Raw genomic sequence first — 27,418 nt, 5'->3', positions numbered from 1 at the left:
TTTATTCCCAGCTTGATAGAAAACCTTTTATTTCCCCATTCACAAAAGTAAACTAGAAAGCGATACATCAGTTAAGATCCCACCTGCACCACAGTTGAGGAAAAGAATACCAGTACTACATGAAATTCATTCCTCAAGGCTGATATCTAGATTGAAACAAAAATACAGTTTTCACAATTCTTCCCTTCTTTCCCCGGGTATGCACCACGCTCTGTCTCCCCCTCTCAGTACTACCACTTTACATTAAAATTGACAAAATCAAATGGTCCGCTATAAAACAACGAAAACAAAAAAATTCTTTAAATAAAAAGAACATTACAGGGAAAAAACTTTTAAAGTCTAAAAAAAAACTTTGTGCTTCTGCACAAAAACAAAAAAGTAATTTAAAATAAAAATGAACATAAATAAAAAAACAAAATGAACATCTCAGCCTTGGAAAAAAGTAAATTGCCTCAACTTGTGGAACACTGTTAAACTTGAGAATAATAGATGGTTTTGAGGATCAATGTTTCGCTACTACGATTTAAGAGGAGATGTAACGCCGATCAACATTTTGACCCAATTCCTCCTGATAGGAGCAGTATCACATTGGGAGCAGTGCAAGGACTGTGGCAATTAGCCAGTACCTCTGTGCACACCTATCCTACTCTCAACCTTGGTGGACCAGACACCCATCCACCAACACTTGCATTTCAGTTTACCCCTTTAGGATATGATTAAAGTGTCACCCTCTAAGGGTGGAAGTGGTTTACAAAAGTGTGTAAAGATTCAAAATACTGTCCAATCAACCACTTATGTACAAGTGGGTTGGTGTTAAAATCCACGTTATATGGATAAATCCACATCTGTATACAGCTTCATTGAAATAGCATTTTGACAGGTACGCCTGATGCTTAAGGCAGTGTTTTCTTCACATTTTGAATATCTATTTTCGTGGTGCAGCGTAAGATAAAGATTTCCATAGTTTCATTGACTCGCTAAATCTCAGCTAAGCTTTGAAAGAGAACTGATGTACGACTGGCAATCACAAACTGAGATGGTAAAATATGACAAGTGTTGATGATACACAGGGTGTCTCCAATATCTCAGGGTGTGAGCTACATGTCCATCACCTTGCGGGAGGGCCGGTGCAAAGTTGAGTCTAAACGGCACACACACTTACAGTAAAATACAGACACGCTTACAGTAAAGTACAGACACACAACGAAATAGTCCGACGTGACAGACCGCCAGACATTGACAAAATACAAGACAATCACTCCCTCACGAATGTTAATGTATCCAACCTCAGGGGAAACAGAAAGAGAATTAGGATCAGTATAATACCCAGACATATCCTACACAGTATCAACGGGTTGAGGAAAACAGCAAATGGCAACAGCCACCACCAACTGGACTAGAGCCAGTTTTACCTGGACTTTTCATACTTCTACTAAAGATAGCCGCCCACTTTTATTATCACAGCATGCGTGGGTGCGTTGCAATTGGTGAAGCTCTTAAAGACGTCCCCCTAGAAGGGCATGTATCCGCCTTTAATAAGATGATAGTCAAATAAAGCGATTATGGAAAAGCATGCAACTCAAGGTTGTTCGGGACCATGGACGAGATATGTATTATGTATTATTATGATAGCCGACTGACTAGTCAAGGTCTTTTTCCATCTTCGTGGACTCATTTCATTCCCCCCTACATACTCATCATTCTGCTCACGTAGAAAAGTTTGGTCAATTTTCTGTTGGACTGTCTGGAAACACTGGTGGGAAGTACATTTGATCCAAAATACTTGATATCTGTCCGTCCTTCCCCTTTAAAAGGGCTTTCAAATTAAATCATACCCATTGATTCCTGACTATAACATATGCCTAATGCGTTTAGCTCAACTGTCAGAACCCAAAATAAGCTTTTTTTAGTCCTGTTTGTTAATAATGTATACAAACACTGTATAGCCTCATGGTTAAAACGATAATCTTGATATAATGGACAGTCGGTCCCTGTATCCATTACTCTGTCCATGAGGTTGAGAGTCGTTACATTTCTCCAGCCTCATCCCTCAGCTATTTACCACATCAGTGGCGGATTAGCCGTTTGGTATTGTTCAAAATGCTGATTGCCCCTTTAAATCTATGGTCCTCTCCTTACCCTTTAAATCTATTCCATCTGATTGCATGCCTTACTTTTAAACCAAGCATATGAATGGCGGCGTTAGGCTTAACCTAAAATTCTCATTTTGACCATTGCTTATACAATATCTTATTTATATCGTCTCTTACTTCAGCAAGCCATAACAGTTGTAAAAAAAACAAGTGCATAATATCAATTAGAACCAGCCACTGATTTATTTTAAAGTTCTTCCTGAAGCCTTGATGCTCTAGACCATTGTAAATACTAGAAAAACAAAAGTAGCAGCAAAAGGGATTATGACTGGTTGCAGGGATGTGATTCTTCTATAAGATCGATTGAATCTTGCGTCTCTGAACTATGGCATCGCTGGATCTCGACACTATAGAAAGCCACCCGTCCGGTTTGTTAGGTGACGGGGAGGGCTGGTCACAGAATAAGTATGATGGGGTGGCTAAATAACCTGGTGTTGTTACGTTAGAACGATAAGCTGACTACCATTGTTTCTAAATGTAAAAATCTACTTGTAACAATGAGATACACGTCACTTAAGAGGTTATCATTGCCATGCAAACCAATCAATCCCTTATTGGAAAAATGACCTTTGTCAGCACTACAGTAAAATGATTCCTGGAAGGATTGTGTCTGTTGTAGTAAAAACTATGAAAGGGAAAAAAGACTACATTTAAATTAGAATTTCTATTAAAAAAATCATAAAAAAATAAGTAATTTCAAAAAGTAAAATGAATTCAGCAAATGTGGGAAAAGGAAGAAAACCTGTCTAAATAGACCTGTTTAATAGAGAATATGTCCCAACATGAACAGGTATGGTACTGTACTGTCTATGAACGCTTGAGTAGTAAAGGTGCAAATGACTCTTCTAGAACTCTCCCCGTTATTACGTTGAAAAGCATTTCATGTTTTCCCCTCTGAGGCTAGCCTTCGGGAAGCTATTATAAAACATTAGCGCTACTTCAGTATCCCTCCCACAGCCTTTGTATAGATTATCAAATGACTGTTGTAGAATGAATGCAAAGTGCTTGTGCACCGATTGGTCGTTCGGGCCAGGGCAACTACCTTCCCTTCCTGAACTAAGTCTAAGTGTGCCAGTCTACATATTATGTGAGTTGTGTTTTTAAACTGTGGCTGGGCTGGTTTTTAGATTTCTCCTTAATTTATTTATTCCGGGGTTGCTGCCACCCCGCCCACCCTCCCACCACAGCTCTCCTTTAACCTTGGTATCTAAAGAGTTATCGAATGGATTTAGGGCCGTTCGCAGCCGACCCCTGCATATGCTTATCCTACCCTCCCTCCCCCTCTTACAGAAACCTGTGGCTTTGGTTACATCGGAGTATGTCGTCGGATTTAAGTTTGGCGTTTGAAATCCAGAGGCTTTCTCCCCAGTTTCCCTCCCAGTAACCCTCCCTCCCACCCACCCTCACAGAGACACACAGGGTCGTGGGACTTGTAGTCTGAATGGACAGGAGCCAGGGCCAGTCCCTCTCCTCCTGCCCCCACGATCAGGGCAGTGCAGTAACACAGATGGATGAGTTCCCCCAGTAACCCTCCCGTAGATTAAACCTGGAGAAGAGAAAGTGGGAAAGGGGGAGAGAAGAGGAAGAGTGAATAAGAAGAGAGATGAGGGAATAGGAAGAGAAGGAGAAGAAACAATGTTTTTATTTATTCAGGTGAACAGAGAGAACTTGGACTGAACATAACATTAGGATTTGGGGAAGGGAAGCTGATCCTAGATCAGTTCTACCTAAAGTGTGTCATTACCTGACAGGCGTGTCCTGTGTCGGCGAGGGGAACTACACGCCATAGCAGGCCGACAGCCTCTCCTTCAGCAGAGGGGGGAATTGTTCTGAGAACTGCTGCCAGTTCTCCTCGCCCACCTGGTCCTTGAAGCCATGGAGGATCTACAAAAACAACAAAGCTTGTAAATCAAGGTGAGGTACATGGTCAGAGGACTTCAGCGACTGGCAAAGCTGGTTCTCTTTTGTTTTTTTTAGCACCACACGTCTCAGAGTCTAAAATATCCACAAGATATGTTCAGATTTCGAATGTCTGTAGAGAAAGATCATCACAGGCTGTGGAGAAAGAGAAGCACTAGGTCGACTTAGAACCCAAGTCTAGACACTTCGTATTCTGAGGATCAAACATACGGGTGAGATTTGTTGAGGCTTACCTTGTAGAACATGTCTCTCAGATCGTCCTTAGGACTAACCCAGGAGGCCACAGCATCACAGAAGAAGATGAAGTCCTGAAGAGACACCAACGTTCATATGACAACATCCAACATTCATCCACATTCCCTTATCACTCATTTAGCAGCCAATCATCCTTCAATGACACCAAACGCGCTAGGTTGAATACAATGAGTCTTCTCTCACCAGTTATCTGAGAGTCTAAATTACATCCACACTAGTTATTTAGATTTTGAATGTCTGTTTAGAGTTCATCATAGACAAGAGCAAAGAGGCAACACTCAGGGAATTAAAATATAACAAGTCCCGGACCCAGTAAATACATGTTCCTGTGTGGAACAGTGTTCAGAAGCCCCTCCCCCCTCACCTGAACCACTCCAGCGGGGTTGACTCCAATCATCATGCAGATTCCACGGAACGCAGAGTCTTTCTCTTCATTGTCCCTGATGTTCCTCAACGATGTGCACCAGGGTCTGATAAACTGCTGCAGCATGGGAGACACCTCCTGTGGACACACGTAGCCCAGCCTGCCGATCGTAATGGCTGTCCCAAGTGAAACACAGGAGTGATGATTTATGTGGCAATAACTACAGGGCCATAACAACAGGGTTTAGAACAATCACTTCAGTGTCAGAAGTGTTAGTCACACACTCAGACCTTAAACTTCCACATAGAATATTTCAGATTTCGAATGTCTGTTAGAGAGATCATCATAGGAGTGGACTGGAGCCTAAATAGTGGTTTTGTCTATGGGGTGGGGGGTTAAGCATGCGTGTCTGTGTGAGTGCCGTAGTACCTGTATTCTCCAGGAGGGTCTTGGGTGTGTTCGGTCTGTTGATGATCTCCACCAGGTTGTTGAGGACCAGCCCAACATAGGGTTGCATGTCTGCTCCTACAGGCACCGAGGAAAACACCACAATCAACCAGCTGGAAATTATGGCATTGCTCGCCATACATGGGTTCAATTAGTATTGGAAATCTTTCAGATATTTGGAGTATTTTCTCAAGCCTGCCTGGAGCGGCAAATGGACAAGGTTTGAACTTTAGGGACTTTTCTATTGGTTCCTTTCCAACACAATCAAGCTTAAGTATTTAAAGCCAGGTCTACAATCAATCCCCACATCAGCGCTGTCAAGTATTCACTGTCATTTAGAGTATTTATAGTGTCATTACAATCATTCCTATCAAATCACTACTACCAACATGATTTACTGATAGAGTCAATCTGGTGGTGTTAATACAAAAATAGGGTTCCTGTAATTTCTGGACAATTTCCCAAAATGGCCACCATCTGTAAGCAATGGTTCCCCCTAGCTCACCTGAGCAATCGCCTTCATCCTTCTTGTCAGTTCTCCCTGTAGAGGTATTATAGCACAATGTCACTACACTGTACTACTGCTGGTTGGCCTGCCATGCTTGCACACACCTGCAGGCCTCACTGTTACAGAGTCCAATGGTAGCAGGACCCATCACTCAGGCATCTTGCAGCACACTGTAGTCAAGGGAGATTGGCTCACTCGTATGACAGAGGGTCATTGAGTTCATGGGTTATAGAGCAAGGGCATCGAATCAAATCGGACATAGTTAGCTACATGCTCCATCCAAAAGACACCAAACCCTAGCATCACACACCGTAACACACGCGGCTCCATAATCATCTGTGTGTTCATCCCTATGTTGTGACCTCAGTCACACTCAGACCTTCAACTTCCACATAGAACATTTCAGACAGTCTGTTAAGAGAGATCATCATAGGAGTGGCTGGTTGTTGGTGGTCTGTGTGTGTTATTATGAGAGTTCGAGGGAGAGGAAAAGCAGAGATAGTGAGAGACATTTTAGAGTGGTTGTGAGGTAAAGGGTGGGTGTGTAAGAAATGAAGACTGCAGTAAGGACACACAGCAAGCAGTAACTCACCCATCTGCATGGCGATCTCGCCAATGGCCCAGGTAGCATTGTTACACACAGAGATGAACTCTGGGTTCAGGTTCAGGCCCAGGATCGGCATGAACTCGGCTAGAGGGGAGAGACAGGTTTATATACAAACGCTAAACACAACTAGTCACACAATCACTGGTATACACACACTCCCACAAACACACAGCTTCATTACACACACCAACATACAAATAATACATAAACTACTAGCCACTCCAACACACACCTCAGCACCAGTACCTTTTCATGACAGTGAATGTCTTCACTACTATGGTTGACTCACCAATGCAGGGTTTGACATGAGGGAAGCAGGCCTTGGTCAGGTCACCCAGCAGGGCAAAGGAGCTCTGTCTCACCTCTGGCATAGGGTCCTGGAGGAACGCACAGTTAGTCTCAAACTCAGACACATCTGGTTAAAACAACTATTTTGAACTTTTCTTGACGCTCCAAAAAGCAAGAATATCAACTTTCATTAAAAAAACAAGCGATACGGCAACATTTCCTCCTTCAAGTTGACTAATTTCACATTTTCAAAATGGCCGCTGACAGTTGGCACTTGGGAGGCCCCTGTGTACCTGCATGCACTGGAAGAGCAGGGTCATGATGTTGCTGCGGGCCACCAGCTGGTCCACACTGCCCCCCAAGCCCTCGGCCAGGCCACTCAGCAGGTCCAGGGCCACAATCATGAAGTCCTTGTCAGGAGCTTCGTACTGGTCAGGGTGCTGGTTGTACATCTGGAGAGAGGGGAGACGGACAGAGTCAGTGGGTTTTTGGTCACAGTTAGGATATGGAGCCAAAACGTACAATTTGTTTAATAAACTGCTGAATAAACGCAGTTTACACTAACTCATGCTTTGTGGTGTAGAATAAATTCGCAAGTACCATTTGTTTATAGTCTAAGTTACAATTCATATCTGAAACCAGGCTTCCATCCAAACCTTCATGTGTGTAAAGTAAATGTCAGATAATAAAAGAAGTCCCGACAGGCATGATGGAAAGAGAAAATGTGTCTGTCAACTTTCCAAATGTGGACAACAAAAACATACATTAAACAATGTGGAATCTTTCTGCTTCAGTAAAATGTATTATGCAAGAAATGGCAGTGGAACAACTTGTGTAAATATTGAAACAGCATCATACCGAAGGTATGTGGTCCCCCCACTACGACATGATGAGACGCTTGACGGCCGTTTGAAAATGTAAACCGAGATCTACAGCTCAGATTTTTCTTAACCTCGACTTAAAAAACCTAAGCCTATGCAACATTAACCAATTAAATCAGTACTGTAGCAATGAGGTTTGTGTAGTAGGCTATAGGCCCAAAACATTATCACTGCATATTGGCTATGCTTGAATTACCCTGACAATTGTCTTATTATATTTTTAAAATGTAGGTATATGCTCACACTGGTAATATATCACCTATTGTAATACTTGAGGCATAGCAAGGTGAGCATAATATGTGTTTGTTTTTCACTGGACTGATGGCCTGCATCTGATAGTCAGTCTGAGGGGAGGAAGGGAGTAGCAGTGAGGCTGCCATTCACCAGACTCACCATCTCTCTGCTCTACCTCCCTCCCTCCACTGAGAAGTGGACAGTCTTCCATCTGATAGTCAGTCTGAGGGGAGGAAGGGAGTAGCAGTGAGGCTGCCATTCACCAGACTCACCATCTCTCTGCTCTACCTCCCTCCCTACACTGAGACGTGGACAGTCTGAGGGGAGGAAGGGAGTAGGGGTGAGGCTGCCATTCACCAGACTCACCATCTCTCTGCTCTACCTCCCTCCCTCCACTGAGAAGTGACAGTCTGAGAAGTAGACAGTCTCCCTCCATCTGACAGTCTTCCATCTGTCAGTCTGAGGGGAGGAAGGGAGTAGCAGTGAGGCTGCCATTCACCAGACTCACCATCTCTCTGCTCTACCTCCCTCCCTCCACTGAGAAGTGGACAGTCTGAGGGGAGGAAGGGAGTAGCAGTGAGGCTGCCATTCACCAGACTCACCATCTCTCTGCTCTACCTCCCTCCCTCCACTGAGAAGTGGACAGTCTTCCAGCTGATGGCCAAACTAAAGTCACACTGCATTTTTTCTGCCTCATGTACCAATTTATAAAGTTAAATATTCATTGATATTAAAAAATAAGCTGTTAATAAGAACAAGCTTATTGGAACACTTGGTTTCTAAAAGTTTTGAACAAAATGGTCACAGTGATGAATAACAGCTTAAACATGAACTTCCTCATAATTGATTTTTTAAAACATTTTACCTTTATTTAACTAGGCAAGTCAGTTAAGAACAAATTCTTATTTTCAATGACGGCCTAGGAACAGTGGGTTATGGCTTCTAGTTACTATCTTGTCCCATCGCTACAACTCCCGTACTGGTTCGGGAGAGACGAAGGTCGAAACCCATGCATCCTCCGAAACACAACCCAACCAAGCCGCACTGCTTAACACAGCCCGTATCCGAACCGGAAGCCAGCCGCACAAATGTGTCGGAGGAAACACCGTGCACCTGACGACCTGGTTAGCGTGCACTGCGCTCGGCCCGCCACAGGAGTCGCTAGTGCGTGATCCCTACCAGCCAAACCCTCCCTAACCCGGATGACGCTAGGCCAATTGTGCGTCGCCCCACGGACCTCCCGGTCGCGACAGAGCCTGGGCGCGAACCTACAGTCGCGGGTGGCACAGCTAGCACTGCCATGCAGTGTCCTAGACCACTGCATCACCCGGGAGGCCCGGTACATGGAAATTGAACCACAAAAGTTATGTGCACGACGTCATCACAGCCTTTAATTTAAATGTTTACATTTTATTCCTTTAGCAGAGCAACTTACGGGAGCAATTAGGGTTAAGTGCCTTGCTCAAGGGCACAGACTATTCACCAAGTCGGCTCGTTGATTCAAACCAGCCACCTTTCGTTTAGTGACCCCAACACTTTTAACCACTATGCTACCTACACGCAACAAGTCAATTGGATGGAAACATCTCATGTGGGAAAACGCACACAATGTTTTTATGGCACGTGTCGAATATTTGCATGAAAATCTGGTCGCCAATTGGAAGAAAACCTACCTATAGCTGGCTTATTTTGTAACAGTTTGTTGCTATACATTAACATGGTTCTTCACGGAAGGCATGAACTGTACTAGAGAGAGCAATAGTAATGGTGTCTTTTTGTAGGCACTAACTCCACCAGGCTAGCCTAGTGGTTAGTGCATTGGATTAGTAACCGGAAGGTTGCAAGTTCAAACCCCCGAGCTGACATGGTACAAATGTGTCGTTCTGCCCCTGAACAGGTAGTTAACCTACTGTTCCTAGGCAGTCATTGAAAATAAGAATTTGTTCTTAACTGACTTGCCTGGTTTAATAAAGGTAAAATAAAAATAAATGAAACCATGGCTCGTTGGACAAAGCCTATGGGAAAATGAATCATTTTTGGGGGATAAAAGCCAAAAATAAGGTCTCTGGTAACACAGGCTTAGGAGATCTTATACATGTTGTTTTATGAGAATCTTCAACTAACGTCACTTTTTGTGAATTGAACTATAAATGCAACGAAAACATAATTGTAATGAACCGACTGAGTTACCCAGGGTAACTCATATCCAGTTTTTAGGATAACAAGCTGTCGTGCTCTATAGGTTCTTACCATGGCCTGAGCGAGGGTCTTCTGGACCAGGGTTACACAGCGCTGGTAGACAGGCTCACAGTAGGGCAGGAAGCCACTTTGCAGGGCTGTGGCCACCGACGACAGGCACTGGGGAGGCACAGGGAGAGACAGGGTTAGTTTGGTGGGCTGGGGACGGACACAACAAAAATACAGCCTGCATATCAACAGGTCAAAGTAGTGTCCTGTCAGTGTGTCCTTTCCCTCATCTGCACCGATCTTAAAGGGACAGTTCACAAATTTGAAGGTGTATTTTTTTTTTATACCTAGGTAATTTGAAAAAAATTATTCAAATTCTTAAAATTCCCTTTAAGAAATAGCATTATTTTACTGTTCCTGTGATTTCATATCAACAAAAGGAATGGAGTGAGTGGATTTATAACTTCTCAGATACAGAAGTCAGTCAGTCCCCGTTTAGATCTCATGAGCTAATGACATTTTTGCAATATCATATCTGGACGTTAACATCTTTTAAATGTATTTTTTATAAACAAACCCAAGATCGACCAGAGCCTGTCATTTCCAATGGGAGGAAATCAATCATAGTGGGCAGAACAAGCAAGGAGGTGGGTAGCGCCAAGCACCAGCTAGTGAGATCTTATTGTCACATTCTTGTACATATTTGTATATTTTCACGAGGGAATGCCTACTCTGAAGTGAGTGTGTGCAATAACTAAATTTGCCCTTGTACTCCTAAACACATATTTGTTTTACTTTGGCAACAGGTAAAGTCTCAAAAACACAGTCCAGTCTGTTACAGATTCTAGTTTTAGAAACAGAAAACTGTATGGAGATCAAATGTTGCGTCGATGAGAACATGTCAGACTAAATACATGTTGCTCCATCGTCTCCCACGGCCGGCCACTGGGCTTCCTCTCATCATATCTGGTACGGAGTTGAAACGCCAAGCGGATGCTTCACACTGATACATCTGGTGAAATATCAGTCTTTGTTCTATCCAACGCTTCGATCCTTAAGATGTACAATAAGATGTGCAGTATAATACAGACCATTGGAAGCACAACAGTCACCCGTTTCCATTGTTATGCTTTGAGTGGCTCTAAGAGCTAAAGATCATTTGAAAAATCAATAAAAAAATGACCTACAACAAAAAACCAGCCTAATGCCCGATCTCCGGCACCAGTTATTTGTCAGCTGAAGAGGTTAAGGAGACCAGTCCTACCAATATGCTGTGGATCAGAAAACGATCTCTAATTAGCATCATATATGTTCAGATGAGAACATGTCATCACTTCCACAGCAGCAGCTAAACACAATGTCTTTCTGAAGTCTCTAAACACACACACACACACACACACTAGCAACAGCCTACCAGCCACTTAAGGAGTTCTAGGTTTCTCCCCAACATACCAGATTGTCCTTCAGCAGAATGTCATTATTTTTGGTCTCTGGCTCACGAGACTAGCAACAGCCCTGAAGCAATGACGGCAAATACCACAAAATCAAAACTAAGAATGATCCACCTCGTGATGCACCAAACATGGTTGTATATAATGTATATGTATATTATAATGTATATAATAATGTATGTATGTATATACTAATGTATATATGTATATAATAATGTATAACCTCCAGAAGTGGAAAGAGATCCTTGTCCTCGTCCTTCAGCTCATTCCATTTGGCAATAAGGGGAGGCATCAGCTTCTGGATGTACTCCTGTAGGGGCAGAGAGGAGACAGTCATTATACAGTCCAGTAATATTGTGTCTCCTCACCATAAAGATGAAACCTGTGTAAACCAACCAGGGTGAGGTTGTGACGTAGCGACAACCTACATGTGACATGATTTATACACGCGTCTTCTCTCACTAAACCTCAGACTGTAAAATACATCCACACTGGTGATTCAGATTTCCAATGTCTGCTTAGAATTCATCATAGAGGAGAGCAGAGGGGCATAAAGATGAACCTATGAAAAGTAACCAAGGAGGTTGTGATACAGCAACAACGCACCACAACAGATGTTGTACATCATAAGGCGGTAAGGAGTTGTTGGCCATGAAGCTGATCCAGCTTGCTGATGTTTCTAAGTGCTAGTTTGCTAACTAAGTGAAGATCCAGACTCACAGGCTGGTTGAGGTGGTGTCCTACGGAGTCGGCGAGCGTTCCGATGGCGTCGTAGAGGATGAGCAGGTTCTTGTGCTGGTACTTGCCGAAGGCGAACACCAGCGTGTCCAGGATGAAGCTGAGGTAGGGCACCAGCTCTGTACATGCCTCCTCCTCCAGGGTGGCAAATGCACTGAAGGACACAAAGGCCAACGGGTCAGAGTATGAGAATGGACACGTCACACACACAGACATTAATACAGTGGACACACAATAACATCTGCTTTAACTTCTTGATGACAAGGGGGGCAGTATTGAGTAGCTTGGATGAATAAGGTGCCCAGAGTAAACTGCCTGCTACTCTGTCCCAGATGCTTATAATATATGCATATTATTAGTAGTATTGGATAGAAAACACTGAAGTTTCTAAAACTGTATGAATGATGTCTGTGAGTATAACAGAACTCATACGGAAGGCGAAAACCTGAGAAAGAATCCAAACAGGAAGTGGAAAATCTGAGGAGATAGTGGGATATCGGTTCTGTTGCACTTCCTAAGGCTTCCACTAGATGTCAACCGTCTTTAGGAACTGGTTTGAGGCTTCTACTCTGAAGTGGGACTGAGAATTACGTGCTGGTCACTCGCATTTTACATGAGGTAGCTCCGTTCCATTCCTTTTTTACAGACATAGGAATCCTCCGGTTGGAACATTATTGAAGATTTATGATAAAAAAACATCCTAAAGATTGATTCTATACTTAGTTTGAAATGTTTCTACGACCTGTAGTATAACTTTTTGAACTTTTCGTCCGACGTTCGGCTGGACCTGAACGCGCGTTTGGATTTGTGTACTAAACGCCCTAACAAAAGAAGCTATTTGGACATAAATGGACATTATCGAACAAATCAAACATTTATGGTGGAACTGGGCTTCCTGGGAGTGCATTCTGTTGAAGATCATCAAAGGTAAGTGAATATTTATATATATCTGACTATATCTGACTAATGTTGACTACCCAATATGGCAGATATCTTTTTGGCTGCTTTGTGGTCTGAAGTTATATCTCTAATTCCATGTGTAACACTTGTATTTTCATCAACATTTATGATGAGTATTTCTGTAAATTGATGTGGCTCTATGCAAAATCACTGCATGTTTTAGAACTACTGAACGTAACGTGCCAATGTAAAATGAGATTTTTTTATATAAATATGCGCTTTAGCGAACAAAACATACATGTATTGTGTAACATGAAGTCCTATGAGTGTCATCTGATGAAGAACATCAAAGGTCAGTAATTAATTCTCTCTATTTGTGCTTTTTGTGACTCCACTCTTTGGCTGGAAAAATTTGGTGTTTTTCTGTGACTTGGTGGTGACCTAACAATCGTTTGTGGTGCTTTCGCTGTAAAGCCTATTTGAAATCGGACACTGTGGCTGGATTAATGAGAATTTTTTCTATAAAATGGTGGAAAATACTTGATTGCTTGTGGAATTTTAATTATGAGATTGTTGTTTTGAATTTGGCACCCTGCACTTTCACTGGCTGTTGGAGAGGTGGGACATTACCGTCCCACATTTCCCAGAGAGGTTAACAACCAAGCTGGCCTATACACAACCCTTTAGGAGACCAGTCCTACCAATATTCTGCTGTGGATCAGAAAACGATCTCAAATTAGCATCATATGTTCAGGTGAGAAACATGTCATCATTTCCACAGCAGAAGTCAAATGTCCAGTCATTCTGCAGTCTCTGAACACACACCCCATCTTGAGCATTTAAATTGAGCTTGCCTTGAGTGCCAGGGTCGAACTTTTGGGACTATTCCATTGGTTCCATCACAGCAGGCAAGCTCAATCAAGCACGGCTTAATTAATTGGGGGGGGCGCAGGTCTGACTGTCATAGCTGAAACACATTGACAATGCCAAAAGGACACTCCCACACACACAGTACACACCTGCAGGCGGCCTCCTGCACCCTCTTGTTGCCGTCCAGTATCCTCTTGAGCAGCTCGGTCATCAGGGGTTTGAGGTGGGAGTCTGGGGGCTGGCTGACCACCCAGTGGGCATAGCGGGACAGGGTCCAGCAGGCAATGGAGCGCACCAGGGCCTTCTTGTCACACAGGCATGCAATGAGGTGGGGGAGGAGCTCCGGGAGGTAGGGCACCATGCCCTGCATACAGCCTGGAGGAGAGGAGGGGTTAGAGATAGTGTTTTTGTCACAGACACAGGATGAGGTGGGGGGTGGGATGAGGTGGGAGGTGGGGGTTCTGGGGGTTCTGGGAGGTAAAGCACAACAATGCATGGAATTTTACTTTACCTTTTATGACGCTGTTTTAATATTTGGTATGTGATTGGGGGTGGGGGGGAGGGGAATCAGTTTTGTAGGGAGGGTATGAGGTCAAAGCACATATTGGAGATAAAACCTCAATATTAAGTGATCAGTTTAACCATGACACATTGTCTTTCCCTGGTGTATTTGTGAAGAGATTCAATTGAATATTGCCATCTGTGTATCGCTTAGGCAACATTCAATTCCTCTTTTCATGTCGATAAAGTTGGATAGAATTTGAATCTAGCTAGCCTGAGGCAAATTCTTTATTGACAACACTCAATTGTTGGCCAAGTCTATTATCAACACAAAGCCACGTGAAGGACAGCCAGTCATCTGGCTTAGTGTTTATACCTTTTAATATAAAATATACTCTGATGGAATCCAATTAGTGTACATCCTATTAGTGACGTGTTAACTGGGTCAGCGCAGCGGAAAATATATGGCATTACACCTACTCTGCATTAGGACACGTCTCCCTCACTGTCAACATCTGCTGTCTGCCGATATTAGTGTGTTACTGACTAACAGACAGGGGTAGAGCCAAATCACAGTGGAAAGAGAGAAAGTAGAGCCAAATCACAGTGGAGAGAGAAAGTAGAGCCAAATCACAGTGGAGAGAGAGAGGGAGGGAGAAAGTAGAGCCAAATCACAGTGGAGAGAGAGAGAGAGGGAGAAAGTAGAGCCAAATCACAGTGGAGAGAGAGAGAGAGCCAAATCACAGTGGAGAAGTAGAGCCAAATCACAGTGGAGAGAGAGAGAGAGGAGAAAAGTAGAGCCAAATCACAGTGGAGAGAGAGGAGAGAGAGAGAGAGGGAGAAAGTAGAGCCAAATCACAGTGGAGAGAGGGAGAAAGTAGAGCCAAATCACAGTGGAGAGAGAGAGAGAGAAAGTAGAGCCAAATCACAGTGGAGAGAGAGAGAGGGAGAAAGTAGAGCCAAATCACAGTGGAGAGAGAGAGAGAGAGAGAGAAAAAGTAGAGCCAAATCACAGTGGAGAGAGAGAGAGAGAGCCAAATCACAGTGGAGAGAGAGAGAGAGAGAAAGTAGAGCCAAATCACAGTGGAGAGAGAGAGAGAGAAAAGTAGAGCCAAATCACAGTGGAGAGAGAGAGAGAGAGAAAAAGCCAAATCACAGTGGAGAGAGAGAGCGAGAGAAAAAGTAGAGCCAAATCACAGTGGAGAGAGAGAGAGAGAGAAAAAGTAGAGCCAAATCACAGTGGAGAGAGAGAGAGAGAAAGTAGAGCCAAATCACAGTGGAGAGAGAGAGAGAGAGAGAGAGAGTAGAGCCAAATCACAGTGGAGAGAGAGAGAGAGAAAAGTAGAGCCAAATCACAGTGGAGAGAGAGAGAAGAGAAAGAGAGCCAAATCACAGTGGAGAGAGAGAGAGAAAAGTAGAGCCAAATCACAGTGGAGAGCCAAATCAAATCACAGTGTGGAGAGAGAGAGAGAGAAATCACAGTGGAGAGAGAGAGAGCCAAGAGCCAAATCAGTGGAGGAGAGAGAGAGAGAGAGAGCCAAATCACAGTGGAGAGCCAAATCACAGTGGAGAGAGCCAAATCAGCGGAGAGAAAGTAGAGCCAAATCACAGTGGAGAGAGAGAGAGAGAGAGAGAAAGTAGAGCCAAATCACAGTGGAGAGAGAGAGAGAGAGAGAAGTAGAGCCAAATCACAGTGGAGAGAGAGAGAGCGAGAGAGAGCCAAATCACAGTGGAGAGAGAGAGCCAAATCACAGTGGAGAGAGAGAGAGAGAGAGAGAGAGAGCCAAATCACAGTGGAGAGAGAGAGAGAGAGAGAAATCAGTGGAGAGCCAAATCACAGTGGAGAGAGAGAGAGAGAGAAAGTAGAGAAATCACAGTGGAGAGAGAGAGAGAGAAAGTAGAGCCAAATCACAGTGGAGAGAGAGAGAGAGAAAGTAGAGCCAAATCACAGTGGAGAGAGAGAGAGAGAGTAGAGCCAAATCACAGTGGAGAGAGAGAGAGAGAGAGAGAAAGTAGAGCCAAATCACAGAGAGAGAGAGAGAGAGAGAGAGAGAGAGAAGTAGAGCCAAATCACAGTGGAGAGAGAGTGGCAAAATGATCAGAGTAGAGAAGTCTGACTGAAGGAGACCACTGGATTAGACAGAGTAGAGAAGTCTGACTGAAGGAGACCTCTGGATCAGACAGAGTAGAGAAGTCTGACTGAAGGAGACCTCTGGATCAGACAGAGTAGAGAAGTCTGACTGAAGGAGACCACTGGATCAGACAGAGTAGAGAAGTCTGACTGAAGGAGACCACTGGATCAGACAGAGTAGAGAAGTCTGACTGAAGGAGACCACTGGATCAGACAGAGTAGATAAGTCTGACTGAAGGAGACCTCTGGATCAGAGTAGAGAAGTCTGACTGTAGGAGACCACTGGATCAGAGAGTAGAGAAGTCTGACTGTAGGAGACCACTGGATCAGAGAGTAGAGAAGTCTGACTGTAGGAGACCACTGGATCAGAGAGTAGAGAAGTCTGACTGTAGGAGACCACTGGATCAGAGAGTAGAGAAGTCTGACTGTAGGAGACCACTGGATCAGAGAGTAGAGAAGTCTGACTGTAGGAGACCACTGGATCAGAGAGTAGAGAAGTCTGACTGTAGGAGACCTCTGGATCAGACAGTATGAATACTAACACCATCATTAACAGTCAGGAGTTACATAGAATGCATCACATCCAGAGAGACAGTCAACTCTCAATGGAGTGAGAGGAGAAAGAACCACTGTACTGAACGTCATAGGAGAGAAGAGAGGAGAGCAACAGAGCAGAGAGTAGCAGACAGAGAGAGATCTGATAGAGATGGTGTCAAGAGAGAAAGAGTCCAAAGTGTGGAGAGGGAGACACACAGAAGGAGAGAGACTGAGCAATAGATCTATGTGAAGTGTCAACAGTGTGATTGATTGATTTCCTAGTCCTTACCCTCAGCGATGGCCCCCAGAACCAGGATGCCAGACTCCTTGGTGACCCAGTCAGGGGAGAAGAGAAGGCCCTTGAGCAGGGGCAGCAGGTGAGGCAGCAGCTCGTCTCGGAACACATTGGCCAGCACATCCAGCGCTGCCGCCGAACACTTGCCTACGGGGTGATAAGAGGGACAAATCTTTAAAGGGATAGTTCACTCAAACTCTGCACCGAAGTGCTCTATGTTGAAAACTTGACTGCAAGGATTTTATTAACAGTGGACTAATGAACAAAATACTAAAGATGGTTTTAGAGTGAACTAGCCATTTAATAACATACTCTTTTCACACTACTGAATCTGGGCCAAGCCAAGTTGTACAGGTCTGACCAGTAACAGATTCTCCAAATAAACAAAAGGTGTTGAAGGAGACCAGTCCTACCAATATGCTGCTGTGGATCAGAAAACGATCTCTAATTAGCATCATATATGTTCAGATGAGAACATGTCATCACTTCCACAGCAGCAGCTAAACACAATGTCTTTCTGAAGTCTCTGTAAACACACACACACACACTAGCAACAGCCACTTAAGGAGTTCAAGGTTTCTCCACAACAAGTCAGATTGTCCTTCACCAGAATGTCATTGATGTTGGCATCTGGCTGACGAGACTAGCAACAGCCCTGAAGCAATGACACAGCCATTTCCATAAAATAATATCTAAGAATTATCCACCTTGTAATCTAGTTATGACACCGGTAAAAAGCTAAATCATTTGGGTAAAGGCTACGTGAAATAACACTCATATACAGAATACCACTTCCATGTTGTTTTAGTTCTATAGACACCATTGTGGTAACAGGGGTCTTCCACTGTTCTGGTGCATCTCTGCAATACCACTTCCATGTTGTTTTAGTTCTATAGACACCATTGTGGTAACAGGGGTCTTCCACTGTTCTGGTGCATCTCTGCAATACCACTTCCATGTTGTTTTAGTTCTATAGACACCATTGTGATAACAGGGGTCTTCCACTGTTCTGGTGCATCTCTGCAATACCACTTCCATGTTGTTTTAGTTCTATAGACACCATTGTAGTAACAGGGGTCTTCCACTGTTCTGGTGCATCTCTGCATGTCAATCACTCAATTTCCAGACAGCAGCAGGGAGCATCACTGATGTCAGTAATCACTACTCTGGCTGTTCAGCGTTCACACTGTCCAATCAACACCTCCAGCTCTACTGCTAATGAGACGCTGGGGAGCAGTGCACTACCAGTGGAGAGAGCAGCCAAACAGGGAAGTAACCGAGTCAGTGCTGTCAGAACTTTGTCATTGTCCCACAGGAATGACTATCATATGTATATTACGCCATTTAGCCAGCACACGCAGACAAGACTCACGTAGAGCCTGCAGCAGACACAACCCTCCTGCTCCTTTCATCTACAGTATCAATGTGTTTTCTCTAACGCATCTCCACCCTGACTGCGGTGGTTTCAGTAACTGTCGGCTTTAAGTCAAGTCCGACTCACGTAGGTTCCAGTCAGATAATGTATCGTCATCATCATCGTCGTCTTCATCGATGTCCTCTCCCTCCTCGCCCTCTCCTCCCTCGTGCTGCAGGGTGACGGTGCGGGACTTGTGGAAGCGGGGCTTGATGTCCTGCTCACTGTCTGGCACAGCCTCGTCCTCCTCCACATCACCCTGGAGAGAGAGAGAGAGATGTATCATTGCTGTGTTTTATTTTTCTGGTCCGAGGTCTGTGCTGTGAAACATGACAGTACGCATAAGAGATGGCTATACAGCACAAAAATATCTGGGACCAGGCTAATATTTAATAACTTAGGCCAAATGTGGTTTCAGTTCAGGAGGCTAAGACATTCTCACTCTAAAAAGCATGCTGAACCATGGACATATGGACACAGCTTAGTGCCAGAAACAGCCAGAAGGGTATTAATGCAGTCAAATGAGTAACTGTGACTTTATGACCGAGGACTAGGAGTCAGAGTAAGGAGTGTCTGCAGGGGAAATCTCCTGTGGGTTAGCCTGCGTGTTGTGGAACTGGGAATGTGTGGACAGTTGACCGAGGACTAGGAGTCAGAGTAAGGAGTGCCTGCAGGGGAAATCTCCTGTGGGTTAGCCTGGGTGTTGTGTTGTGGAACTGGGAATGTGTGGACAGTAGACAGAGGGAAAAACTGTGCTACAGTATTAACTGGCATTAACCAGATACAACACTTAGGTCAGAGAGCACGAATACGTCAAACATCAGTCGAGTCTCAAGCATAAAGCTGGCATCACACCAAGATTACCAGTAAGAAGAGAGGGGATGGGTGGGAGGAAAGACTTCTGGGTCGTGTTCATTAAGCACACAACTGAACAAATGGTCCGAAACAGGGAGGTACTGTCTTGACTGGTCCTTTTCGTTTCCCCGTTGCAAAACGTTTTGCTAGTGTGCACTAATGAACATGACCCTGGTGTGGGGAAATAGGTGTGGTGTCATCATTCACACCCAGAACTGAGACAGGCTCACCTTCAGCAGGATAATGTCTATCTCAGAGTACTTCATGCCGTTCACCAGGATAGGAATGAGCCTTCAGGAGGAGACAGAAAAGACACCATTAGTCAAGCCGTCTTCCTACTGTTGGTCAATCAGCAACACTGCAGTTCTTGGTTTCATATAATAATTGATTGAAGTTACAGAGCGTCAGATGTGGCAAGTGGGCTGCAGCTATCTGGATCAGACAGTATGAATACAACAGGCATCACTGACCATCACAGTTAATGTGTTATGCATCATATCCAGACAGCATGGGAAGGGCAGAGGTTAAACGTCATGAGATGTCTGTACTGCAGCTAGCCAACCCTTTAACTGTCATCAACATTCTGTTCCTCTGAACATCACACCTAATAGAACACAGTGAAGTGTGTAAACAGAATGAAACACTAGGAAGTATAGGACCTCTATGGGAATGTTACTCTTGCATGTTGTACTATTGACTAACCTCTGTTCCCCTCTACACCTCTGACCTGACCGTCCCCACTCTCTCTACATCACGTCTAGGTGATGCTGTATGTTGCAGGTATGTTTAGGATTACTCACTGCACCAGGTGTCCAGAGAGCACCTCTTTACAGATGGGCTGCTCAGCCAGGGTGAGCCAGAACTCACAGGCCTCCAGAGAAACATTCTCATCCGGGTCCTGTGTGCGCTGCAGCATGTACTGGTTGGGGAGGGATAGACACAGCCGTGTCAGGGATTGGATGATGGGGTATGACATTAGTGTCAGACATGCTGATTGGTCAGTGGGAGAGTAAATAAGGAAGTGGTTGTCTCACCTGTATGATGCTGTGCATGTGAGGGATTAGCCGGTCGATACGGACCTCCAGCAGCATGACCAGAGCCCGGCACACGTTCTTCCTCACCTCAGAGTCCTCGTCTGTAGCCAGCGCAAACAGGCTCTGAGAGACGGAGACACGAAGAGAGAGAGAGACCAGAGAAGAAAATGAGACAGATGTCAGTCTTGAATCTACAGCTATCCTCAACACCATTGATTACAGTACACACCATTGTCTAGACGATGGACATGTAAGAGGCTGTAGAGTCTGGATTAGACAGTATGAATACAACAAGCGTCAATAACCATCACTGTCAAGGTGTTCTGCAACATAGCCAGATGAGCAGATCAGCGTTCTTCAGCGTCACCACCATAGAAGTAGAACTACTAGAATGGGAATAGCCCATCTGACCACAGTGATTATATTTCTATGGTCAACAGTGTTGTGCGTTGCCTGATGCTCACCTCGATGAAGGTGTCGATGTTGTCCATCAGGGCCTGGGCTCTGCCGATGATGAACTGGTTCACACAGGCAATGGCATGAGATCTACAGGCAGAGAGAATAGCACCATGAGTAACAGAGTTTTACAAAGGGAGCAAATTAATGTCTTTGAAAACAGTGGGATAGTAGGTGGAAACGTTTTGAAAATAAAAAGTTCCACGCAACTACCTAAGCTGGTCCAATAAGAACACAGATGTGTAATCCGGTGCAAAACGTTTTGCTATGGTGTGCTATGCTCTACTGGACACAACAGTGAGAACAGAGAAACAACCAGTGGCGTCTGGTTGTAGCCTGTTCCCAGATATGTTTGTGCTGTCTTGCCAACACCTAGTCACTGGCATAACAATGAACATAGGTGTTGGCAAGACAGCACAAAGTGATCTGGGACCAGGATAGTCTGGAGGTACAGGGGACCTGGGACTGGCCTGATCTTAGGGCTGCAGTGCTTGAAGAACTGCAGGAACTTGGGGATCATGATGTTGAGCGGGCGGTTGAGTGCGTCGCTCTCCAACAGCTCCGACGAGTCCTCGCAGATCTTCTGCAGGGCTCCAAACGAGCCCTGATCAAGAGAACACACGCAGACAGACCGAGTCAAACTCAGAGCAACAGAGGGGAATGAAGTAGGATGATTGGAGGCAATAGGCTACAGGTCTGGATCAGACAGTATGAATACAACAAGCATCACTGGCAATCACTGTCAAGGTGTTCTGCATCATATCCAGATGGCATGGGATGTGGAGAGAACGCTACTGAAACATTTAGAGGTAGAGAGCGGTAAAGGAGAAGGGATATGAAGATGGAAGAAAAAAGGGACAGGGAATGAGGGGAAAGAGTGTGACAGGGAATGAGGGGAAAGAGTGTGACAGGGAATGAGGGGAAAGAGTGTGACAGTGAATGAGGGGAAAGAGTGTGACAGTGAATGAGGGGAAAATGAGTGTGACAGTGAATGAGGGGAAAGAGTGTGACAGTGAATGAGGGGAAAGAGTGTGACAGTGAATGAGGGGAAAGAGTGTGACAGTGAATGAGGGGAAAGAGTGTGACAGTGAATGAGGGGAAAGAGTGTGACAGTGAATGAGGGGAAAGAGTGTGACAGTGAATGAGGGGAAAGAGTGTGACAGTGAATGAGGGGAAAGAGTGTGACAGTGAATGAGGGGAAAGAGTGTGACAGTGAATGAGGGGAAAGAGTGTGACAGTGAATGAGGGGAAAGAGTGTGACAGTGAATGAGGGGAAAAGAGTGTGACAGTGAATGAGGGGAAAGAGTGTGACAGTGACAGTGAATGAGGGGAAAGAGTGTGACAGTGAATGAGGGGAAAGAGTGTGACAGTGAATGAGGGGAAAGAGTGTGACAGTGAATGAGGGGAAAGAGTGTGACAGGAATGAGGGGAAAGAGTGTGACAGTGAATGAGGGGAAAGAGTGTGACAGTGAATGAGGGGAAAGAGTGTGACAGTGAATGAGGGGAAAGAGTGTGACAGTGAATGAGGGGAAAGAGTGTGACAGTGAATGAGGGGAAAGAGTGTGACAGTGAATGAGGGGAAAGAGTGTGACAGTGAATGAGGGGAAAGAGTGTGACAGGGAATGAGGGGAAAGAGTGTGACAGGGAATGAGGGGAAAGAGTGTGACAGGGAATGAGGGGAAAGAGTGTGACAGGGAATGAGGGGAAAGAGTGTGACAGGGAATGAGGGGAAAGAGTGTGACAGGGAATGAGGGGAAAAGAGAAAAGCCAGGGAGGACAAAAAAACAAAAGAAAAATGAAGGGTGACAGATGGAACAGACAGGAAGAAGAGAAAGGGGGAGAGGCTAGAAAAAGATGTGAGTGTGTGGTAGGTAGGTAGCTCTGACCTCACAGGTGTTGTAGTCCTCAGAGTTGAGCAGGTTACACAGCTGGGGCAGCAGCTCTGGCCAGGTCTGCAGCTCCCCTTTAGAAGTGATCGTGGTGATCAGGATACCTGCGAGAGAGGGATAAAGAGAGAGGTTAGGAACCAACAATCATAGGGTGGTCTGGTCTTAATACTCTCTTGGAAGGGACACTGCCATTCTCACAGGGCACGTTCATTTTGCATTGCCCAGTGACTAGGGTGGGCGGAGTTTACACATTTCAGACCATTCCATTGGTCCTTACTTGAAATCTCCGCCCATTCAGGGCACCAGGCGAAGCAAAACGTTTGAGCCCACTGATCTGGAAGAAGTGGACAGGTGAACGTAAAACCTCCTGAAGGTTTCCACCTATGCTGTCTTGTCAGACCAGATGTAGGAAAACAGGGATGTACAAGAGATTTAAGGAATCCAGAGACCTCTGGATCCGACAGAGAAATGCTAACACCATCATTAACAGTCAGGAGTTATAAAGAATGCATCATATCCAGAGGGCAGGACAGGGGGGTGAGACAAATTTATTTTTGGGGAGATGAGGTGAAGATACAGTTGAAGTCATAAGTTTACATAGACCTTAGCCAAATTCATTTCAACCCAGTTTTTCACAATTCCTGACATTGAATTCCAACTTCAACTGTAGCTACTAAAGGGAGAGACAGTGAGAAAAATTAGCCACATTAAAGCCACAGGACAGCAGTTACCTGAGACAATGACACAGATGTAACGCATGTCAAGACCCCACCCCAACTCACCCACCCAGACCTAACCCACCCACCCAGAGCTCACACACACACACTGACTCACCGATAGTGGCGCGGATGAGGGGCGACGGGTCGCCTATGTTGTTGAGGCATTCCTGCTTGATGAAGTCAGCCACGGCCGGGGGGAAGTTCTGGTAGTGGGCCTTCACATTGTTCTTCAGGATCAGACCACTCAGAGAACGAGTGGGTTCATCTGGAGAGGGAGAGCAGGAGAGGATGAGGTGCGGGGAGGAAAGGATGAGGTTGGGGGGGAGAAGGAAGGAATGATGAGGTCATGGGGTAGAGGAAGAAAAAAAGAATGTCAGAGATGCAGACGAAGGCCACAGCAACGTGCATTCAGAATGACACGCAGCAGCCTAGAGAACCACTAATAACAAGGCTAGCAGATAATGACGGCATGCTGACCAAAGAATGGAAACAGACAAAGAAACCCAAAACTACTTTTTGAGCTCAGAAGTAATGTGTGTGCCCTAATGAACACGACTCAGGCTACCAGATGCTCAACTAGAACATATAAACTCAGACAGACAGGGCTCTCACCTTCAGTTTTCAGTCTTGTGAGCACAAAGATTAGATAGTTGTTGAAGTCAGGGAACTGGTTGAGCTGTTCAAGTTTCTGACAGAGGGGTTAAGGGAAATATGACATCACACATGATGCTCAACTCAAACAAATAACTAGGGAGTACACTTTCACTGCAGCACTAATCTACGGGTGACATTTAGACAGAGGAAAAATAGCACTTGTTGAAATACTAAGTGAGGCGCTTATTTCATAAGTTAGGAATGCGACAGAGTTTGGAATGCAACGGATGTGATTTCGTCACATACCGGCTAAGTTTAATTCTAAAGCTACAGAAATGGTTTCCGCACCTTTGTATAGGTTGTACCATATGAACGGTTTTGAAATAACTGCTGTTATAAGTAGCGTTACCCATGGTTCCTAATGAGGACAAGGGTTTAAGTAAGTAATAAATTGGCCAGTGGGAGTTATGGATTGGAGGGTTAAGATTATATGTGATCCTAAGAGGCTAAATCTATAGGACCAGACAGAGCAGAGAAGTCACTGTAGGAGACCTCTGGATCAGACAGTATGAATACTAACACCATCATTAACAGTCAGGAGTTACATAGAATGCATCATATCCAGAGGGGAGGACAGTCCATGTGACTGTCTTATAACACCATCTCCACTTTAGTACATTGTCAATACAGGCCCCATAGACAGATCAATGCAAACTTAACTAGATGCAATAACCATAGAATAATATGCCATTTAGCAAGCGCTTTTATCCTAAGCGACTTACAGTATTGTGTGCATATATTTTACATATGGGTGGTCCCAGGAATCTAACCAACTATACTGGTGTTGCAAGCGCAATGCTCTACCAACTGAGGACCACAGAAGAGCACACAGAAGTACCACTGCCATTCCACTAACCCCACCCTCCGGTCAGTGTCTGTACATGAGGATACTTGTTGCACGGCTCTCTGTGTGGCCGTGTTGGGGGACTGGGAGTCCTTGAGGAGCTGGAGGACCTGCTGGAGTCCCTGTTCGTCCGGCTGCCACTCCATCCTGCATGGGGAGCACACACACAAAGTTACAGATATTGGAATTATGTCCCCAGTTACTGATAAAAGATACTACACAAGGAAAAGTAGAGATAGAGACCTACTAGAAGAGTCAGTCTACAGGGACAGAGTGAGTATAGGAATATGACTGTATGAGAGACCTCTGGACCAGACAGCATGAATACTAACACCATCATTAAGTTATGCATTTTAAGTGTGCATCATATCCTGTGGGTCAAGTGTTCTCAGAATTCTACAGTAAACGTAGTGTAATTAGCATTGCCAAAATGAGACAGGGTTGCATCATACATGGCACCCTATTACTTACTGGTACATTACTTTTGACCATGGCCCATAGAGGTCTGACCAACATGGTGCACCATGGGGAATAAGGTGCAATTAGGGAAGTAACCATGGGCTGACTGACCTTTCTATAGTTTAAATAATGTATGAGGGTTTATAAACAGATGCTTCTTGTGGTGTGGCACAGATTGGCACTGGGATATATGACAAAACAAATCAATAGATTTATATGTAAAGCTAAGAAACAGGCTACAAAATCTACATGCTCTTGCAGCCAGATTCCCAAATTGAACATTGAGGAATTCTGTGATTAAAATATCGACTGCCAGACTAAACGCCATGTGCTCACTAATGATGTGGAATTCAGTGGCATTATGCGATTGAAGGTGAGCCATGCACATGGCCAGAGCAGGGCAACAAAAAAAGCGCCATTTGCACTCGTTGCCAGGAGCATGAGCTTGCTTCTACCCGGAAACGGGTCTATAAGGCTGTGCAAACAGAGCACAAAATGTGTGGGAGCTGGAGTTGAAATTTGGAATCAGATTGTGGCAAATAAAACGAGGCGATGCTCTACTTTAGACAAGGAGTAAAATATCTCCGTGACCCAGCTTAACCGTCCTAATCCTGCCCCACCCCCCACGACACCCGGTTCCCTTCTGCCGGTGTGCTGCAATATAGTTAGTGATCCTTGGACTTGGGCGACTTGATACAATTGCCGCCCTACAACTTTCTTTGGACACAACACAAGTAACGCTAACAAGCGGATATTCAACACCAAAAACGATCTGATAGTGGGAAGTTTAACAAACCGGACAACCATCCGACTAACGTTGGCTCTATGGTTATATTAATTCCGACGTTCTAACTATAACTAGTCACGAAAAAAACAAAGTACTGGCCATTCGGTAGCTATTCGGATCAACGCCACTGAATTTAACCCTTCTCACCACGGCAGTCCCCGGCTTCAGCCACACAAATGCAGTAAAAAAGGCCAAGTATGCGGCCTCGACACTACCAAGCAGTACAAAGATGGGTTAGTTAGCTAACGCTATAAAACTAAGGCAGTCGATATATTATTCGATTTAACATGGCAGAGAATTAACACCGACTGAGAAGTAATCTAAACAAAGTTACTAGCTCCTAAGTTTTGCTAACTACTCTACTGCTAAACATGGCTACAAACGTTAACCAAACGAAATAATAACATATCTTTCCAAATTTGGCCAGTGGGCTACTTTGATTTTGTTAGTAGCCAACTTCACAAGAATCCATAGCTAAATCCCATCGAGTATCGACAAACGGTAAATTCGTTGATGTTGCGATGTCTTGCTAGTATGGCCCAATGCATTCATGTGCTCTCGCTAGCTAATAAGCTAACGTTAGCTAGCTCACTAGCCGAAATTGTCAGTTTGTTAGCTAGCTAATGCTAACTAAGCTATTTCGATTCCCAACGCTTAACGTTACCTGCTTGCTAATGTGACCAATTATTCAGATATCAATCATATTTCGTCTTATTTTATTTAATATACTTAGATAAACACATTACATGCTACGTACAATGTTGATTTGTAGACTGAAGTTTCTCGACGGGGAAGCTTCTTTCTCGTGCTCGTCCTCTCTTGTACTACAGGTTTGAAATGAACACGCCGATTCTGTAGGACCCACTGACCCTTTCCGGTTTCCGTTCACTTTCTTCTTCTTTGGTGGGGTTTAACGGCGGTTGGCATCCGATATAATGTTGCATTACCGCAACCAATTGAACCGGAGAATAAAGTCATTATACTTTGTGATATAACAAATACAAATTATCCCGCTAACTTTTAATCCTACTCATAAAAAG

General features: G+C 44.5%; 1 protein-coding gene and 4 non-coding genes across 6 annotated transcripts; all 5 read right to left on the bottom strand.

The window, feature by feature from the left end:
• LOC112240992 (transportin-2) lies at nucleotides 1-27,275 on the bottom strand. 2 transcript variants are annotated; one of them, XM_042315761.1, is made up of 25 exons: nucleotides 27,136-27,275; nucleotides 25,180-25,279; nucleotides 24,247-24,322; nucleotides 23,750-23,899; nucleotides 22,913-23,019; nucleotides 21,497-21,630; nucleotides 21,035-21,116; nucleotides 20,571-20,693; nucleotides 20,337-20,455; nucleotides 19,767-19,827; nucleotides 18,769-18,940; nucleotides 17,262-17,414; nucleotides 13,953-14,178; nucleotides 12,016-12,187; nucleotides 11,519-11,605; nucleotides 9,908-10,015; nucleotides 6,836-6,994; nucleotides 6,544-6,631; nucleotides 6,240-6,338; nucleotides 5,645-5,680; nucleotides 5,122-5,217; nucleotides 4,693-4,868; nucleotides 4,307-4,381; nucleotides 3,898-4,037; nucleotides 1-3,699 (listed from the first exon to the last, which is right to left on the bottom strand). In XM_042315761.1, exons 2-24 carry the CDS (start codon nucleotides 25,276-25,278, stop codon nucleotides 3,930-3,932), a joined length of 2,706 nt encoding a protein of 901 aa, XP_042171695.1. In that variant the 5' UTR covers nucleotide 25,279; nucleotides 27,136-27,275; the 3' UTR covers nucleotides 1-3,699; nucleotides 3,898-3,929. The 2 variants fall into 2 exon arrangements, with proteins under 2 accessions (XP_042171695.1, XP_042171696.1); XM_042315762.1 differs by lacking the exon at nucleotides 5,645-5,680.
• Nucleotides 16,952-17,022, bottom strand: LOC112242442. Its single transcript, XR_002952505.2, has one exon. It is a non-coding gene; the product is annotated as a small nucleolar RNA SNORD41 (small nucleolar RNA).
• LOC112240994 lies at nucleotides 19,969-20,039 on the bottom strand. Its single transcript, XR_002952159.1, has one exon. It is a non-coding gene; the product is annotated as a small nucleolar RNA SNORD41 (small nucleolar RNA).
• Nucleotides 21,723-21,793, bottom strand: LOC121845059. Its single transcript, XR_006082322.1, has one exon. It is a non-coding gene; the product is annotated as a small nucleolar RNA SNORD41 (small nucleolar RNA).
• Nucleotides 24,783-24,853, bottom strand: LOC121845058. The gene has a single exon (XR_006082321.1). It is a non-coding gene; the product is annotated as a small nucleolar RNA SNORD41 (small nucleolar RNA).
• Nucleotides 27,276-27,418: the final 143 nt, after the last annotated feature.

The sequence above is a fragment of the Oncorhynchus tshawytscha genome, unplaced genomic scaffold (genome assembly GCF_018296145.1).
Source record: "Oncorhynchus tshawytscha isolate Ot180627B unplaced genomic scaffold, Otsh_v2.0 Un_contig_9053_pilon_pilon, whole genome shotgun sequence".
Taxonomy (NCBI): domain Eukaryota; kingdom Metazoa; phylum Chordata; class Actinopteri; order Salmoniformes; family Salmonidae; genus Oncorhynchus; species Oncorhynchus tshawytscha.
The sequence above is the reverse complement of the archived record's forward strand: the minus strand, read 5'-3'. Positions and strand labels throughout refer to the sequence as shown.